This window comes from Scardinius erythrophthalmus (genome assembly GCF_964197995.2).
Source record: "Scardinius erythrophthalmus genome assembly, chromosome: 2".
Taxonomy (NCBI): domain Eukaryota; kingdom Metazoa; phylum Chordata; class Actinopteri; order Cypriniformes; family Leuciscidae; genus Scardinius; species Scardinius erythrophthalmus.
Genome location: NC_138222.1, coordinates 20602691 through 20621868, shown reverse-complemented (window position 1 = coordinate 20621868; position 19178 = coordinate 20602691). Strand labels below are relative to the sequence as shown.

The following is a 19178-nucleotide window of genomic DNA, read 5'->3' as shown; positions in this document are numbered from 1 at the left end:
AAAAGGCTACCTTGCAGGATTTTGCGCATCTGAAGTTTAAGTGGCCGAGCAAAGATAGCGGTTCGCATTTAGAAGAGTTTCCAGGCCTGGAAATTAACTGTATCCAAGTTAATAACCAGAATTCAATGGACGTGGCTGGACCCATGGTTTTATCCTAGGTGATTGGAACCCCAAGCTCAGTGGAAACCGTGCGGGGCTGAGAGATCGATTGTTAAACGTTCTAAATATTCTTATTTTCTCTGGTTTTTCTATTGGTTTTCTCGAAGTGATAACATGCACTTACATGATGAGAAGCCTAAAACACTTTATAACCTGCATGTATTCACCTCTGATGCATCAGTTTGATACTGTAATCATTTAATGTTGGATGATCATCAAACAGCAAAGTACAGTCAGATTTAGATGATCGTTTGTTCCTTTATCTGTTTCTGGTTTGAGGGGAGTTAATTTAGTAAAGTTCAAAAGAGAATCACTTATGATAAAAGAGAAAGAGCTTTGCATAAAAATGTGCACCTTGAATTTATTCAGTTGTGTTCGACAATCACTAAACGTTTGCCATAAAAACATAGGGGAGAGTGGGGTGATTTGTGCCAGGGGGGGAAGTAGTTCCACCCTTGTTTCTGGAAAAACATAGAAGAAATTGGTCATGTGACCACATAATTTTGTAAAGCAATCACTTTTACTCGTCCTCCAAAGAAGAGAGACACATGGCATGAGAGTTAAGCATATTTTAGTGCAAAAAACTGTTTTTTCCCTTTCAAAGTAAAATTTCTATGATTAAGGTTTTCTGATTGTCTGAACAATTATAGACAAGTCTGAAAACATTATACACATGTTTTAGTAGGCTACACGAGTCTATACAGTTAGCATGATGTTAGCTCTTAACTGCTGGATCATGCTAGTTTTTCAAACTTGTGGGTCTGGGGTGATTTGTGCCAAAGGGCCTGGGTTAAGTTGTGCCAGATCCAGACCACCTAGACCTACATACTCACAGGGGATAATCTTGAGAAGTGAGGAGATGGGCATGCCTCATCATTGTTTTACTTGGGCCTGCCTGTTATTTGTTTAATTTAGCTAACACTGATTTCAGTTTTGTTATTAAAGAGAAGTTTTATTCCGTTTTTAAGTGGCCTATGTCACAATAGGATGTTTAGAAATTAGCCTAGTCACTTTATTCTTATATGTTACATAATTGACAGACAGCGCTATGTCAACAGGCATCTATTGCCAAAGCCTTTTTGCCTGAAATGATTCACAAATATCATATATTGTGTTGCTATGGTGCTCTAAATGGTTGCTAGGGCGTAGCTTGATAGCTTCACAATGTTCCTGAGAGACTTATTGGTCGTCTGAGTAAAATGAGCCCGCCCCCTTGTCTCTATGACACTGTGATCCAGAGTTATGTTCAATACAAAATCCCTATGCAAACTGACCATAGTAGGAAAAATGCATGCTATGGTATTCCAGGGTGACAATATCTAAATAAACCTTAAATTAGTAATTTTGTATTGAATTTATCTTGCTTTCATATAGCATTACGGTTCATAACATTAAAATGTTCTGTTTTACTTCAGAAATCACTGGCACAATTTACCCCCAATGTATTCCCACAAAGGCACAACTTCCCCCGCACCAGGGGCAAGTTGTGCCATGAGACCACTTTTTTCCCAAGAGCTATATTTCTGAAACAATTTATTTCAGATCCAAAGTTATTGTTCTCAGGGATGCACCACATCCTGAAATATATGTACATCCTTAAGTTGATGGTATACTGCCATGGCCTCACTTTAAAGTCACTTTGAGTAAAAACTGGCACAACTCACCCCACTCTCCCCTACTGCTTGTATGAAAATTAATTTTTAGAAATTCTTATTTTTTTATTCCTTAATTTTAGTTTTCCTTTTCCATACTTATCCCAACCTGGAAATTACTCAAATAAAAATTCCTTACTTTTCAAAACTGTGTAGGAACTCTCAACATAACAGTTTATTTTCACCAGTTATCTGTCTATGGGTTGTTACATTACTTGCCGATTTCTGTTAGTTCTAAATCAGATACAGATTACATTTATTTGAATGCATTAGTGAGAATAATTGCATGTATGAATTTGTCCTACCAGTCTGTGTGGAGTCTCTTTACCAATAGTAAAGCTGTGGGTTTAAATTACTTCAAAACAGAAATACATATGCTATATAATTTTCAGTTTCTAAGCGATTTTGTTGATAAATCGCAGGACAGCGTTGACAATAAGTTCTTAATGATTCTGTGAGCGAATGTGCGTGCGATCTGTACGTAATGTGTGAGCTATGTGTTTAAGCTACAAGGAAGCAGCGCTAGTTTAGAACGGCAAATCATTTTATTGAGTATCCAGATGGCATAAACTGTGCTGAAAGAAATCCTAAATTCAACCAGGGACAGAAAACAAAAACGATTTGAGCTGTGCACTTGCGGGGTTGAGCCGACGGGGTAGAGAGTGTGAGCTGGCCAGGACTGAATCTGCACCACGGCCCTGGCTTATTGAAGGCCTGCTGTGGAGGCCTGGCACTGAAGGAAGGCCCGTTACTTCGCGGGAAGAGGAAGACATTGCTCTTTTTTTGCGGATGATTGCGGATCAAATCATCTTTGATTGCGGATGTTTCACCCGCGGTTGCGAGGGTAGGCCTCGCTGTCTCAGCGTTCTGGGATCCATTTGTTTGGCCTGACGCCCACGAGACAAAGATTTCTCAAGTACGAAAGATTCTTCATAGGAAAGGAAGAGCTCGATTTGCGAAACTGCTCACTGCAGAACAAATGGGTGGAGCTTACGGGTAGCTCCTCCTTGCTAGAGCTCCAGCGAGGAGGAGCGAGTGTAATTTGGGTCTAATGGGTGGAGCTAGAATATCCAACCACACACTAACCCTACCCACAACTCTATCCTTCCACCCCCTTGGAGCTCCAGAGAGGCAGAGATGGACTAATCCCACCCCATTGGAGCTCCTTAGAGGAGGAGCTGGTCGTCATTTGACTCTGTAGTGAGTACCACTTGCTCAATTTCTGACATGTTGGGAATGTAGGGCGGGGCCAAATGCTGAAAACTGTCGAGGAACATAGGTAAGTTTCATATTTCATATTTCTAAAATAAACCATGTAATAACCTATTTCTCTGGCACACGTAGTTAGCCATATGTCTACACAGAAGAAAGCCCTGTCTAGGTGCAGTGCGGTTTGTGTCAAGCCATTCTTTAGTCTGGTTGTCTCTGAAAGAGATTAAATGTAGTTGCAATAAGTGCTTTAAGAATCCATACAACTGCAGCAGCGGAAGACTATTCTTCTGTTGCACAAAACTGAGGAAAATGGCATGTTTTTATGTTTGGTTGACCAATCAGTGGAAAGGGCTGTTTCATTCCTGCTCCCATGTAGGGATCGAATAATCAAGCTGTTTATCCATTTTGGTTTTATTGTGTTTCTATTTGGCGAATTAGAACAAAGTGTGAAAAAACGACTTGAGATTAGTTTATGTTCATAAGAGAGTTTTTTTTTTTTTTTTCATTTTGAAGACAAAAAAGAGAAAACAATTTAACCAAAGGTACATGAACAATCTGGAAGCAGCTCACTCTGTCCTTCGTTATTTTTCAGATAAACGATGTTGTATTTGTTGAATTGTGAAATTACGTTCCACACATGCTGTGGTTAAAACAACACTGTATTCTTTCTATACACATGCATACCGAACCGAAAGATTTGTAACAAATATTTTCGGTACAAATGCGTGTACCGTTACACACCCCAAATAAACATTCATGTATGGAGGGAAAGTAAACATTCTTGTAGGGAGGGAAAAGTGTGTGCACCCTTAAATGTTTTTTTTTTTTTTAACATGTAAACCATGTTTGTCTTTTGGGTAACACTTTAAAATACGGATCCTTCGTTAATGAATAACTACACAGGAACAAATGAGTAACACAATGTTAACAATCTAGTAACTACAGTTAACTAACAAGTAACTCTGATTAACGAATTAGTAAGTAATAGCACACAGATTTAAGTGGTAGTTCACTATTAACTAATCAATAACTACTATTTTTTTAATACTTCCCAGAGAACTACTGAATTTTTTACAGATTTAAGTGGTAGTTCACTAATAACTAATCAATAACTACAATTTTTTAATACTTCCCAGAGAAATAATGAAAAAAATTCACAATTCATGCAAAACTTAATAACTAATGCAGGAAAAATTACTAGCACTAGATTAACATTACTGCTAGATACTGTACACTAATTATCAATATGTAGTAGCGTAGCAGACCTATGATTTGGGAAAGCTGTCAATAATTAGCCTATGCACTGCTGTCTTTTAGAGAACTATTCATAAACTAAATAATTTTTAAGAATTGTTTTTATAAATGCACTTGTCTGGAACACTTACCCTGTGGCCGATTTTCCGGCATTCCTCTGGACTGGCTTTGAATAACTAGACTCATCATGGTGAGTACTGGAACATACTGAGTCATCAGCCATCCAAATACCAGTTATTTTATTATTTAACCTACCTCTCAAAATTGTTTTTATGTATGTCTCTTTGTTCATATGTATATATATATATATAAATATGTGTGTGTGTATATATATCCTGTGAATGATTAGATGATTCTACCCTTTCGGGTTGGCTCTTCATTAATAACTACAGCATGGAATCATGATAACTAGTAATGACTCAAGTGTTAATGCATACTTTTATAGGACTTACAAATTATTTGGATCCGTATTCTAAAGTGAAGATCATGTTAACTAACCAGTAATGACTCAAGTGTTACTACATACCTCTATAGGAACTACTAATTATTTGGATCCGTATTCTAAAGTGAAGATCATGTTAACTAACTAGTAATGACTCAAGTGTTACTACATACCCCTATAGGAACTACTAATTATTTGGATCCGTATTCTAAAGTGAAGATCATGTTAACTAACTAGTAATGACTCAAGTGTCTCAAATGACTCAAGCTATAATAAAATAACTGGTATTTGGATGGCTGATGACTCAGTATGTTCCAGTACTCACCATGATGAGTCTAGTTATTCAAAGCCAGTCCAGAGGAATGCCGGAAAATCGGCCACAGGGTAAGTGTTCCAGACAAGTGCATTTATAAAAACAATTCTTAAAAATTATTTAGTTTATGAATAGTTCTCTAAAAGACAGCAGTGCATAGGCTAATTATGACCGCCGCTAGCGTAGCTAGCGAAAGCGGTCATATAGGGATTGTCAAAGTTTTTTTTTTTTTTTTTTCCCGTCACCTTACTGAATTTTTCGTCAACGATACCAGGGACACCGAAGCACCGGGGAACATGAAATTTGGTGGGCATGTAGCCCCACTAGACTTCTAAGGAAAAATTTCGTTTGGTCCCCGGGGGCCAATCCCCCCCCGCGCTGGGCCCCCCCAAACCCCAAAAAATGCAGTTTTTCCTAAATAACTACCTGAACCGTGGCACCGAGGATGAAGAAATTTTTATGCTATGTTGGTCTACTAGACTTTTATGGAAACATTTTATTTGGTCCCCGGGGGCCACTCCCCCCCCCGTGCTGGGGCCCCCGTAAATTTTTCGTCAACGATACCAGGGACACCGAAGTACCGGGGAACATGAAATTTGGTGGGCATGTAGCCCCACTAGACTTCTAAGGAAAAATTTCGTTTGGTCCCCGGGGGCCACTCCCCCCCCGCGCTGGGCCCCCCCAAACCCCAAAAAATGCAGTTTTTCCTAAATAACTACCTGAACCGTGGCACCGAGGATGAAGAAATTTTTATGGTATGTTGGTCTACTAGACTTTTATGGAAAAATTTCATTTGGTCCCCGGGGGCCACTTCCCCCCCCGCGCTGGGGCCCCCGTAAATTTTTCGTCAACGATACCAGGGACACCGAAGCACCGGGGAACATGAAATTTGGTGGGCATGTAGCCCCACTAGACTTCTAAGGAAAAATTTCGTTTGGTCCCCGGGGGCCAGTCCCCCCCCCGCGCTGGCCCCCCCAAACCCCAAAAAATGCAGTTTTTCCTAAATAACTACCTGAACCGTGGCACCGAGGATGAAGAAATTTTTATGGTATGTTGGTCTACTAGACTTTTACGGAAAAATTTTGTTTAGTCCCCGGGGGCCACTTCCCCCCCCGCGCTGGGGCCCCCGTAAATTTTTCGTCAACGATACCAGGGACACCGAAGCACCGGGGAACATGAAATTTGGTAGGCATGTAGCCCCACTAGACTTCTAAGGAAAAATTTCGTTTGGTCCCCGGGGGCCACTCCCCCCCCGCGCTGGGCCCCCCCAAACCCCAAAAAATGCAGTTTTTCCTAAATAACTACCTGAACCGTGGCACCGAGGATGAAGAAATTTTTATGGTATGTTGGTCTACTAGACTTTTATGGAAAAATTTCATTTGGTCCCCGGGGGCCACTCCCCCCCCCGCGCTGGGGCCCCCGTAAATTTTTCGTCAACGATACCAGGGACACCGAAGCACCGGGGAACATGAAATTTGGTGGGCATGTAGCCCCACTAGACTTCTAAGGAAAAATTTCGTTTGGTCCCCGGGGGCCACTCCCCCCCCGCGCTGGGCCCCCCCAAACCCCAAAAAATGCAGTTTTTCCTAAATAACTACCTGAACCGTGGCACCGAGGATGAAGAAATTTTTATGGTATGTTGGTCTACTAGACTTTTACGGAAAAATTTTGTTTAGTCCCCGGGGGCCACTTCCCCCCCCGCGCTGGGGCCCCCGTAAATTTTTCGTCAACGATACCAGGGACACCGAAGCACCGGGGAACATGAAATTTGGTGGGCATGTAGCCCCACTAGACTTCTACGGAAAAATTTCGTTTGGTCCCCGGGGGCCACTCCCCCCCCGCGCTGGGCCCCCCCAAACCCCAAAAAATGCAGTTTTTCCTAAATAACTACCTGAACCGTGGCACCGAGGATGAAGACATTTTTATGGTATGTTGGTCTACTAGACTTTTACGGAAAAATTTCGTTTGGTCCCCGGAGGCCACTTCCCCCCCCCCCCCGCGCTGGGGCCCCCGTAAATTTTTCGTCAACGATACCAGGGACACCGAAACACCGGGGAACATGAAATTTGGTGGGCATGTAGCCCCACTAGACTTCTACGGAAAAATTTCGTTTGGTCCCCGGGGGCCACTCCCCCCCCGCGCTGGCCCCCCCAAACCCCAAAAAATGCAGTTTTTCCTAAATAACTACCTGAACCGTGGCACCGAGGATGAAGAAATTTTTATGGTATGTTGCTCTTAAGGGCCCACATCAACCTAGCCCATAATCACTCATTTGTGATTTGCGCCCCTCCCATAAAAAATGAAAATGCAATATTATTCTGCTTTAATCGCCCCTATCTTCAGTGGAGATGTTCAGAACTGCACCATATTTCATGTGTATGATTAACTTGACATCTTCTGGGGGTATCCTCTGCTAAGTTTTGTAGAATTTCATCCATGGGGGGGTATAAAATAAATTCATTTATGTGCACATTTAGTGACTGTACACTCATCGGCCTGTAGATGGTGCTGTTGAGCGAAGGGTTGCTGGTTTAGGATGATACTGTCACACACACACATGCAGGAATACAAACAAACGCAAGCATGCACACACACTGACATCCACACGCACAGACACACACCCATACACACACATACAAATCCACATGCACAGACACACACACACACGCGCACACATGTACCCACACATACATACACGCACAGACACACACACACACACACACACACACACACACACACACACACACACACAGACACACACACACACACACACACACACACACACACACACACACACACACACACACACACACACACACACACACACACACACACACACACACACACAGACATGCACATACTATTACTTTTTTTTAGGTATATACATAAACACGCAATACAGCCAAATTACTCCACGTCATTTATTTTTGTGGAAAGCCAGTGCAGGCCTGAGCGGCGGTCATATTTTGTACCGTGATGCGGTACATCTAGTTATTGACAGCTTTCCCAAATCATAAGTCTGCTACGCTATTACATATTTATAATTAGTGTACAGTATCTAGCAGTAATGTTAATCTAGTGCTAGTAATTTGTCCTGCATTAGTTATTAATTAGTTTTGCATGAATTGTGAATTTTTTTCATTATTTCTCTGGGAAGTATTGAAAAATAGTAGTTATTGATTAGTTAATAGTGAACTACCACTTAAATCTGTGTGCTATTACTTACTAATTCGTTAATCAGAGTTACTTGTTAGTTAATTGTAGTTACTGATTGTTAATATTGTGTTACTCATTTGTTCCTGTGTAGTTATTCATTAACGAAGGATCCGTATTTTAAAGTGTTACCGAGTTCATATACTTTTTCCTGCAACTATAAGTATATTATATTGCTATTTTCCTATTGTACTAGAACATTAAATGTAAGATCTTAACACTGATCTTCAACTCCATGGCTCACATTATGTCTGTATGAAGGCCTCTCTGCCTGAACTGCTTTGTATATGTCCATTGACATCAGATCTAATCAATAAGAGAGCGAAAGGTTCATTCCCTGTTTCAGAACATCTATGTCACAATCACCTTTTCTCCTCTTTCCCCCTCGTCGCCCTTGTCTCCCTTTAAGCCTGGTAACCCCTGCAAAAATACAACTTCAAGTAATTACAAATGCTTAGAGGCTGATTGTTTCAGGAGTAAAGAACTTCACTGAATTTGTTTAGAGCTATTAGAGGGCACAACAGTTGCAGGAAGCGACCCAGAAAACGATAAGAGTCAACACACAAGCAGAACATTAAGATCAACAACTCACATCTATTCCAGGTGTTCCAGCAGCTCCCTTCAAAAAACAAGGAAGAAAAAGAAACAAAAAATGAATAATATTCTCTGGAATGAGAATAGTGAATAATGTGATCATTATTAAATTGGCAAATAATTATCAATGGTTTTTTTTTTTATTAAACATAAAAAATTCTTTGAGTACTTACAGGTAACCCATATGGCCCTCTGGGTCCAGGATCACCAACATCACCCTTCTCACCCTGTGACATTGAACAAGACCTTTTATATAAACAATCTGTTGTATAGTATTCATACATAGTTTACTGTATATCTTGATTTTCGTAATTGCGCACAATTATCCAGCTAAAACAGCAACAAACATAAAAACCTAAATAAAACAAAATAAAAAATAACTTACTCCATCTCCCTTCGGACCTGCTGGACCAGGAGCCCCGATTGGTCCATCCATACCCTATAAATAAGAGAGTGTATGAGGTTTTGAATCTGGTTTTATAAAAAAAAAAACTTGGATAACGCTTTAGATAACAGCCCGCAAAGTACTGCGTAATTAAAAAAAATGTACAGTGTAAGTTTCGGTAATTATAGTTTACCTATAATAGTTACCTATAATAGTTACCTATAATAGTATAGTTTACCTCGGAGATGACTTAAATTAACGTTAAAGAGGTGTGTGAACTCGCAAGTACGATGTCAGGCACTGTAATTTGCTCTGGCCCTCTTCCCGGGAAGCAGACACACTCTGTCAGTTCAAATCTAGACTAAAAACACGTATCTTTGACCTAGCATACACTTAACATTACTTCTGTAATTTAATGTTAGGCTGCATATATTAGGTCAGCCGGAACCGGGAACACTTCCCATAAATCCTGATGTACTTGTTACATCATAAGAAGGATGTAGTATAAGAAGGACGCTAGTATAAGTCTCTCTGTTTATCCCGAGGTTTACCGCAGTCCGCCGTATCCAGGCCGTATCCAGATCTGATGAAGGACCTTACACAACCTGGACACGACGACAACGCAGTCCTGAAGTGTCAACTAGTCTCTCCCGGGATAATTCCGGTTCATGTGGCTATGTGGAAGCGATAAATAATTCTTTATTATACATTTTTAAGGTCAGACAAGTAGTTTGTTGAGGGTTGGTTTGTAAAGAAGGACTACACGCCTGTGCACATATATATTCAAACGCGCATACCTATAGACTAAACAAACACGTGATGCGCATGTGCATGCCGTCTGCGTTTTTGCGGGTTTGCGTTTTTGAGGTTTGTGCAGAGATAACCTTTTTCAAGGCTTGCACCTTGGAATCTACTGTATTTCAGGGTTTGCGTTCTCAAGCTACCAGACACTGCTTTATGCGGATGAGCGGGCCAGAGCGCAATGAATGTTTTCTGTTAGAACAGTGTCATGTCAGCGACCCCTAAGTTAATAACTAATGATCTTTGCAACGGAAGTGAATCAATCAATCAAAACTAACTTTAGATGGACAATAACTTTATTCTAGAGCTGCTGTAAAGCCAAAACAATCTCTGTTACTGTAATTTCCTATTATCACTGTAAAGCTGCTTTGAAACAATCTATATTGTTAAAAGCGCTATATAAATGAAGGTGACTTGACATACCTCTTTGTAATAATAGTGTACTAATACAGGCTTTTAAAAAATTACAGGGTACATTTCTGTGCATTTCTACAGTATTTTTTTTAACAAAAGTGCATTGAAAACAAACTATTGCAACTTTTGCTTAAATACTGGGGAAATATACTTTTGTTTCGTGTGACATTGCAGGCTGTAAATTAAAGTGGTGGTGTTACTGACTCAGAAACCTTTATTTGAAAAACAACTTATTTCAAAACAGACTTACAACACTTCTTATTCATCTAAAACATTTTTAAAAATAAACGTTTTATTTCAAATACATAACTATATGAAACAAGAGGGTAACAAGCACCACTTTAATTTACAGCCCGCAATGTCACACTTACCTTTTAACTACATGGAACAAGAGGGTAACATGCACCACTTTAATTTATAGCCCAAAATGTCACACTTACCCTGTAACTTTATGAGACAAGAGTATTTTTCTCCAGTATTTAAAAAAAAATGCAATAGTTTTATTTTTACTTGCCGTGTAAGCACAAACTAAAACATCTGCGCTTTTGCTATCAATAAATAAATAAATAAATAAATTACTGTATAAATGCACAGATATGTACCCTGTAATTTTTAGCCTATACAGTATGTATTGGTATACTTTTATTACAAAAAGGTTTGTTCTCGCTAAATTGCTCCCAAATGTAAGATTATTGTACTTGCAGTATAAATAATTTGTTAATTCTCCTGGTTGTTACCCCTTTATTCCCAAACCGTTAAATATTGTTCCCTTATACTTACATGTAAGTATTTTATAGGAACAATATAATTAAAGAAAGTTATGCTGTAAATTCGTCTTAATTACACAGTACTTTCCAGGCTGTTATCTAAAGCGTTACCAAAACTTACATGTCAACACAGTTCAGAAAAGCAGACCATAATTTTGATCAATCAGCTCTTCATGAAAAAAAAATCATGCAAATCCCCAAATAAATACACAGATGAACATAAATAATAAATAGAATGTTAATGGATGAGTGAGTGTTAAATCAGTGTGTTAATATCAATCTCGTCAGCAGAAAAACAGAGTAACTCTTGTTGTTTAATCTTTCACTGTCACATAGAGCTGAACATTGATGAAACATTACCAATGATGAGTCTAACCACATTCCCCGTTCACCATAAATGTGTCACATGACCCATTTTGGTATTTTTTTTAAGATGTAGGGAGGCTTTGGGGGGATGGGCATGAGGGGGATAGGGGGGTTGGTGAAACATGGCTTGAGACTCACCCTGGGTCCCAGCTTGCCATCCAAGCCAGATGCTCCCTGTGCATTTATGGAAGTATGAATGGAGGTTTGAAAAGTGCGATTAGTATGTGATGAGTGAACTGGACAAAAAAAAAAAAAAAAACCTTAACAGCTGTTAACAAAGATAAACAAATAGACGTTTAACCAACACACAATATTTAAGAGGCAGCAAATCAGGCTTGGTTGTCTGCACAAGTCACGACAACGAAAACATAAATTTATAACAGCAAACAAATGGACAGTGGGGAATGTGGTAAAGGTTAGAAGATGTTGAGTCAAAATAAGTGGGGATAAAGCACTAAGATCCTAGGATGCACTGCTGTAGTGTACTTACAGGGAGACCCAGGGGTCCTCTGTCACCCTTATACCCAGTCTCCCCTCGCAGTCCCTTGAGACCATGTAACCCTGGTTCCCCCTTAATAGGAGTACAGACAACAGTTTAGGGAATGCTCGGTAACATTTACTCAGAAGCATCTTGTCTTTAGATTTCTGGACAAATATCACAGATTGAAATCGTCCTGAATTTGCACCTGATAGTCTTCAAAGACTTAGATGACTACAGTGACTAAAAACACAGTGGGAGTTAAGGTCAAATTGAAGACCTGTTGCAAGTCTTCTATATGTCCAAACTAACACTGAGCAAGTAATTACTTTCGTGTTTGACGGAAGGCAATTTGCTCTATGAACAATTCATGGCAAGTATGCAGCATGCCTTAAAACACCAAATGTGGTAATTCAGAAAGGCATTACCTTGAAATTAATTAATTAGTAATGACGTACCTTTGGGCCAGGGAATCCATGAGGACCCTGCAACACAACACAGCATTAATAACTCTCTCGCACACACGCACGCACGCACGCACTCACTCCTTATAATTTGAAGCAGTTTTAAGTTTTAAAATCTCTAAGTTTGAAGGTTCTCTTACGAGAGGTACTCTCGTATTGCCTAAGTTGCTTACGCTACGGGTAAAGTCATCTTTTCTCGAGATATGAAGCCAAAAAATTATCCTTAATTTTTGTATTTATTGTCAATACAGCGCAGCAGCTAGCAGACCTAGAACGGCTGTCTAGCGCGCTCATTGGCTGCCGTGTGGCAACTGCAGCAGCCAACCACTGAGCCCCGCGTGACGTCGCGCCCTGACGCGTCAGAGCCCGCCAGAATGGGCGTGGCTTTAGCGTATATAAGGAAGGGCTCGGGAGCTGCTACCCTGATTTTCATCTCTTCAGCGAAGCTCTACGCATCGCTGGATCTTTGAGAGAAGCCGTCGAAGCAAGCGACAGTGCAAGCAGAGGACAGCGCCTGAGGAAGCCGGACGATTCTTCGCCGCCTTCAGCCATCCGTGCCTGCTACGCTATCAGGCGTCATATCCTTATCTGCTGTGTGTGTTCGCCGCTGTAACACACACTCGCTCTTCTTCTAAAAGAGACATTTCCAACGAGGCGTTGTTTCAGATGCCTCGCACCCTTCCCGCTCTCTCTCCCTCTGTTCGAGCAAGCTGCTGTCAAGATTTGTTCGTGTGTGTGTGTGCAACACATGGCCTGTGTTTTGGGCATGTGATTGCATTGTCTTGTGTTTACCACGCCCCCTTGTTCTCCTCGTTAGTCTTGATTGTTCATCGGTGTCACCTGTGCCCTGGTGATAATGTCTCTTATTTAAGGTCCTGGTGTTTGTTACTCGGTGCTTGTTCGTTTTGTATCTTGTCCTCCTGTTCGGTGAGCTGTTTATTCCTGTGATCAGAGTTTGTATCCTGCCTGTTAGTTCTAGTCTTATGTTATTGTCAAGTTTATTAGTCTAGTCCTGTCAATGTTCATTTGCCCCCTTGAGGGTCTTTGTTTTCTGTCTGTTTAATAAATCCATGTTTCATTTATTACTGTCTGCATTTGGGTTCATATCCGTATACCGTGACAGAACGAACAAGCCTTTTTTTGAACCCAGCAGACAATATGTCTTTTCCTGCAAGAGGCCAGTCGGAGGATCACGAAGAATGGTGGCTGACGCTAACCACTGATATGAAGGGAGGTAGGACTCCGTTTCCTCCCCAAGGAGAGGAGTTCCTGGAGAGATATGTCCAGAGGGTGGATGAGAAGAGGGGATTCATGCCAGAGATCCTCTTAAACTCCTTTTTCATCGCGGGTCTCAATGCACCTCCTCCTATGTGTGAACGAGAGGGGCTGATCCGACGCCCGTTCAGTGAAGTGGTGAACTGTGTGTGTCGGGGAGAGCGACAGGATCCTACTAGGACATCTTCATCATTGCCGGTGGTCCCGGAAGGTCGCGTCCTGGCCGTCGCAGCGCTTGGGGACCATGTTTCCTTCATCTCGACTCCCAAAGCACCCGCTGTAGCTGGAAACCTTTGCGGAAAGCAAGGAGGAGGGGTGTCGAGGGAGTCTGCATCGGAAGCCGCATCTACTGAGTCAGCATTGCCGGTGGTGGTCTCTCCACTTGTTGTAACGGTCCCAGTACCGATTACAAATCCGGATATGGTTTCTGCTCCGCGGTCAAGGAGGAGAAGGAGGAAAGCTTCATGTCCTCCGTCCCAGTTTTTTCCGGGACCCACATCGACTCTCCAGGCCGCTGCGGCTAGTCCTGTCAATGCTGAGGTAGATGGGAGAAGGACCGAGTCCAGCACTGTCCCAGCCAAGGAGTCCAGGCTCGTCCACGCTGAGGTAGATGGGAAGGTGAACATGTCCAGCCCTGTCCCAGCTAAGGAGCCCAGTCCGGTCCCAGCTTCAGAACCGTCAGCTTCACCGTTTGTCTCAGGGTCACAGTCATCTGTTTTGTTCCCTGTGGTTCCCCTGGTTACCCCTGCTACTGTGTTACCCCGATCTGTTCTCCCCAAGACTGTACCTTATGTGTCTCCACCCAGACCTGTTCGGTTTTCTTGCCCTCAACCCTCGGCCATGTCCAGTGAGTCTAGGACCGTTGCTTCACCGATCCATTCTGGACCCCTGCCGATGAACTCTTTTGTTCCCCCACCCCCCCTCCCTTGTGTGTTATTTTTATTGAGTCACCCCAATCCTGTTATTATGTACTCTTGTTTGCCATTGTTGTTAGTAGTTATGTTTTGTTGGTTTGTGTTTGAGTTACAGTCTGTTATGTCTCATGTGGAGCGTCTGGTAGCCGCTCCGTGAGACGGGGGTTATGTCAAGATTTGTTCGTATGTGTGTGTGCAACACATGGCCTGTGTTTTGGGCATGTGATTGCATTGTCTTGTGTTTACCACGCCCCCTTGTTCTCCTCGTTAGTCTTGATTTTTCATCGGTGTCACCTGTGCCCTGGTGATAATGTCTCTTATTTAAGGTCCTGGTGTTTGTTACTCGGTGCTTGTTCGTTTTGTATCTTGTCCTCCTGTTCGGTGAGCTGTTTATTCCTGTGATCAGAGTTTGTATCCTGCCTGTTAGTTCTAGTCTTATGTTATTGTCAAGTTTATTAGTCTAGTCCTGTCAATGTTCATTTGCCCCCTTGAGGGTCTTTGTTTTCTGTCTGTTTAATAAATCCATGTTTCATTTATTACTGTCTGCATTTGGGTTCATATCCGTATACCGTGACAGCTGCGCCGTTCACAAGGGATGTCAGAAGCGGACGGTCATGGGGCTACCTTTCTTTACATTATAAGAAAGCTACCCCGCCCTCGCGCCCCGTTCGCGCGCGTCACTCACCGGCGAAAGGAGAACAGAGAGTGTTTTAGTCCCGCCGAGGCCGGACCAACCTCCATTTCTCACACATTTCTTGGTCCCCTCTTAAGTTCAGGCGACTGGAAATATCTATATTGCAGTAGACGAGCCTGTTATAATACATGCACGCCTGCAAACAAACGCCGACGCAAAACATGATGACGCTCTCTGGCTACTCGCCCCCCTTCCCGCTCTCTCTCCCTTTGCTTTTGCCGCGCAAACTGCGCCGTTCACAAGGGATGTCAGAAGCGGATGGTCACGGGGCTAGCTTTATTTACGTTACAAGAAAGCTACCCCGCCCTCGCGCCCTGTTCGCGTGCGTCACTCACCGGCGAAAGGAGGAAAAAGAGTGTTTTTAGTCCTGCCGAGGACGGACCAACCTCCATTTCTCACACATTTCTCAGTCCCCTCTTAAGTTCAGGTGACTGGAAATATCAATATTGCAGTAAACGAGCCTGTTATAATACATTCATGCCTGCAAACAAACGCCGTCACAAGACATGATGACGCTCTATGGCTATTCGCCTATTACGACCCCTCTTCCCGCTCTCTCTCCCTTTGGTTGAGCCGCGCAAACTGCGCTGTTCACAAGGGGTGTCAGAGCGGACGGTCAACATGATGATGCTCTCTTATATGCTCGCACTAACCGAATGCTTATGTGTTTTCCCCCTGTGGCTCAGTGGCGAAATCTTAGGCTTTTGCGCCAGAGACCCATGTTCGAATCCTGGCTCTGGCGGCAGATAAAGATTATGCTGTTCGCTTCTGCGAGCTCGCGGCCAGCTTTCTTACATACAGAAAGTGAACCTGCCTCTCGCACCCTCCCGCTCACATGATGGTGCTCGAGTATTTATGAGCGTCTAAACATATGAGCCTTCAAAGCATTTCGCTCTGTCAGTCCCCCCGCTTTGTCAGTCCCCTTAAGCAAGGCTGCTGCAGAAGTGTATTCGGCAGCCAACGAGCCGGTAAAACTACCCGTTTTCCTGCACACAACCGCCGTTTCTACGGCAACCCAGAGAAATCTCAAAAAGAGTGTAATGTCTGGTTATCCGGCTAAAGCCGCTGGCATTTTAAGTGTAGAACATGTGCCCACGTCTCAGTGTTCACCCCTACACACAAGCACGATAACCCCTGTGTCTCTCACAGAGCCCACTCTCATAAAGCTGGCAAATGCTGCTCGAGTATTGAAAGTAGGAAATGTGCGCACGAACCCGTGCCCACACCTACTCACTGCCTGCTCTGTCACACGGTCAAAGTTACCTCTCACCGGTCATGTTATAAATGTAAGTCCTGTGCCCGCTCACGAGCGCTCACACTTACTTACTACGCAAACACTTTACCCCCGGCACTGCTCGCGCGTCCCGGTTTTCCAACAAAATGTTCCCCATCCAAAGCAACCGGGACATCGTGTGTAAAACGACCAGCCATCGCTGTCAGCGAGCCGCCGTATCCAAGCACCGAGAGCGCACGCTCCGCGCGCATACCTCTGAGTCAGGCTATCGAGCCCACGAAGTGCGGCAATCGAAACCCGGAGGCCATTCTGCCCTTAGCTGTACATGCAGAAGCATGGGAAGCTATTTAAGGTGTGTCAGAATGGGTGCTGAGAACAGTAAAACAGGGCTATTCGCTGCAGTTCGCTCGCCGTTCCCCGCACTTTCAAGCACGGACCGAGACGACAGTGAATACGGAAGTAGCACACCTACTTCGTGCAGAAATAACGAAACTACTGTTCAAAGGGGCCATAGAACAGGTACCTCCTTCTCTGAGCGAGTCAGGCTTTTACAGCCGTTACTTCCTCATACCCAAGAAGGACGGAGCTCTAAGACCTATCTTAGACCTGAGATATTTGAACAAAACTCTCACAACAAGACAGATACTCGCGCAAATTCGCCCGAGGGACTGGTTTATTTCTCTCGATCTGAAAGACGTGTACTTTCAGATTCAGATAGTACCCCATCACAGGCCATTCTTGAGATTCACCTTCGAGGGTCAAGTGCATCAATACACCGTCCTTCCGTTCAGCCTGTCTTTAGCACCCCGTATGTTCACGAAGTGCATGGACGCGGCTCTCGCTCCCCTGAGAAATCGGGGTATGCGAATTTTGAACTATCTGGACGATTGGCTGATTTTGGCACAGTCAGAGATAGAACTTATATCTCACGGGACAGTACTTCTCAGCCATCTGGAAAGCCTGGGTCTTACGGTCAACTGGACCAAGAGCTCATTACTGCCCAGTCAGTCAGTTTCTTTTCTGGGAATAGAACTGGACTCTGTGGCTATGACGGCCCGTTTGTCGACACAGCGCGCGCACGCCGTGTTCGACACCTGGCCGCGTCTTTCCAGAAGGGCAGCACCGCTCCTCTGAAAACATTTCAGAGAATGCTGGGTTGTATGGCGTCAGTTGCAGCAGTGCTTCAGCTGAGCTTATTGCGTATGCGCCCGCTGCAGCGCTGGCTGAACGCTCCAGTGCCTCACCGAGCTTGGGCTTCCGGCGGCAGACGAATCAGAGTGACTCAGAGCTGCGTTTCAGCCCTGGAGCCCTAATTAGCGGCCGACTGGTACCAGCGAGGAGTGATGATGGGAGCTGTCGAAAGGTCATCTCGACGGACGCCTCCAACTTAGGTTGGGGCGCTCTCTTCGAGGGCAGACTGGTCTTTGGCCTGTGGTCAGACCGAGAGAAACGCCTTCATATAAACTGTCTGGAGATGATAGCGGTCGAGAACGCGCTGAAGCGCTTTCTCCCATACATACGGGGCCACCATGTTCTAGTCCGTTCAGACAACATGTCTGTGGTGTCCTATGTGAACTGCCTGGGCGGTGTCAGATCCAGGAATCTCTGCGATCTAATGGAATGCCTCCTCGTGTGGGCTCAGCACTCGCTATGCTCCCTGAGAGCCGCGCATGTGCCGGGCAACCTGAACGACGGCCCAGACAGACTGTCCAGGGACAACATTCCCCCAGGAGAATGGTCCCTGCATCCTCAGACAGTCCAGCTACTGTGGCGCCTCTTCTGCAAAGCGGAAGTCAACCTTTTCGCGTCAAAAGACAACGCTCACTGCCCAAAGTTCTTTTCGAAGAACGAGGATGCGCTGGCCCAAACCTGGCCCAGCCTCTCGCTGTATGCTTTCCCTCTGATCTCGCTGTTACCACAGGTAATCAAGAGAATCAGGGAAGTGTGCCACTCGGTGCTCCTCATAGCCCCGCGATGGGAAAACCAGACCTGGTTCCCAGAGCTGATGCGGCTGTCACACGTAGCCCCATGGCCGATCCCGGCGAGGAGAGATCTGCTCTCTCAAGCCGGCGGCTCAATTTGGCATCCCCATCCAGAGCGCTGGTCTCTGCATGCATAGATAATCAATGGATACCCGTTGCTTTGCCAGAAGGGGTCGTGAACACGATCACGCAGTCTAGAGCTCCTTCTACGAGAAGGCTATACGCGTCTAAATGGTCTGTGTTCTCCTCATGGTGCGCCGACAAAAATCTAGACCCACGTACTTGTGGGGTTTCGTGGGTGCTTTGCTTCCTACAGGAGCTGTTGGATGAGGGCAGGTCCCCCTCCATGCTCAAAGTGTATGTGGCGGCTATTGCAGCATTCGCAGTGCCAACGCATGGCCAGTCACTACGAAGGAACGAGCTCATCATCCGGTTTCTCAGAGGAGCCAGGAGGATGAATCCCCCGCGGCCCCCATCGGTTCCTATTTGGGATCTTTCTTTGGTCCTAGAGGCCCTGAAAACTCATCCCTTTGAACCATTAGACTCTGTGGATCTAAAATACCTG

At 44.0% G+C, this 19178-nt stretch overlaps 1 protein-coding gene across 1 annotated transcript in view; it reads right to left on the bottom strand.

Annotated features, from left to right (window-relative positions):
• col25a1 (collagen type XXV alpha 1 chain) overlaps positions 1-19178 on the bottom strand; it is a gene marked incomplete at its 3' end in the record, with an annotated part of 949643 nt that overhangs the window by 20275 nt on the left and 910190 nt on the right. Inside the window, exons 29-35 of the mRNA XM_081359232.1 lie at positions 12509-12535; positions 12063-12143; positions 11711-11746; positions 9225-9278; positions 9013-9066; positions 8838-8864; positions 8612-8665 (exon numbers count right to left, since the gene is read on the bottom strand). Coding sequence (XP_081215358.1) covers positions 8612-8665; positions 8838-8864; positions 9013-9066; positions 9225-9278; positions 11711-11746; positions 12063-12143; positions 12509-12535 — 333 coding nt within the window. The remainder of the gene's footprint in view (positions 1-8611; positions 8666-8837; positions 8865-9012; positions 9067-9224; positions 9279-11710; positions 11747-12062; positions 12144-12508; positions 12536-19178) is intronic.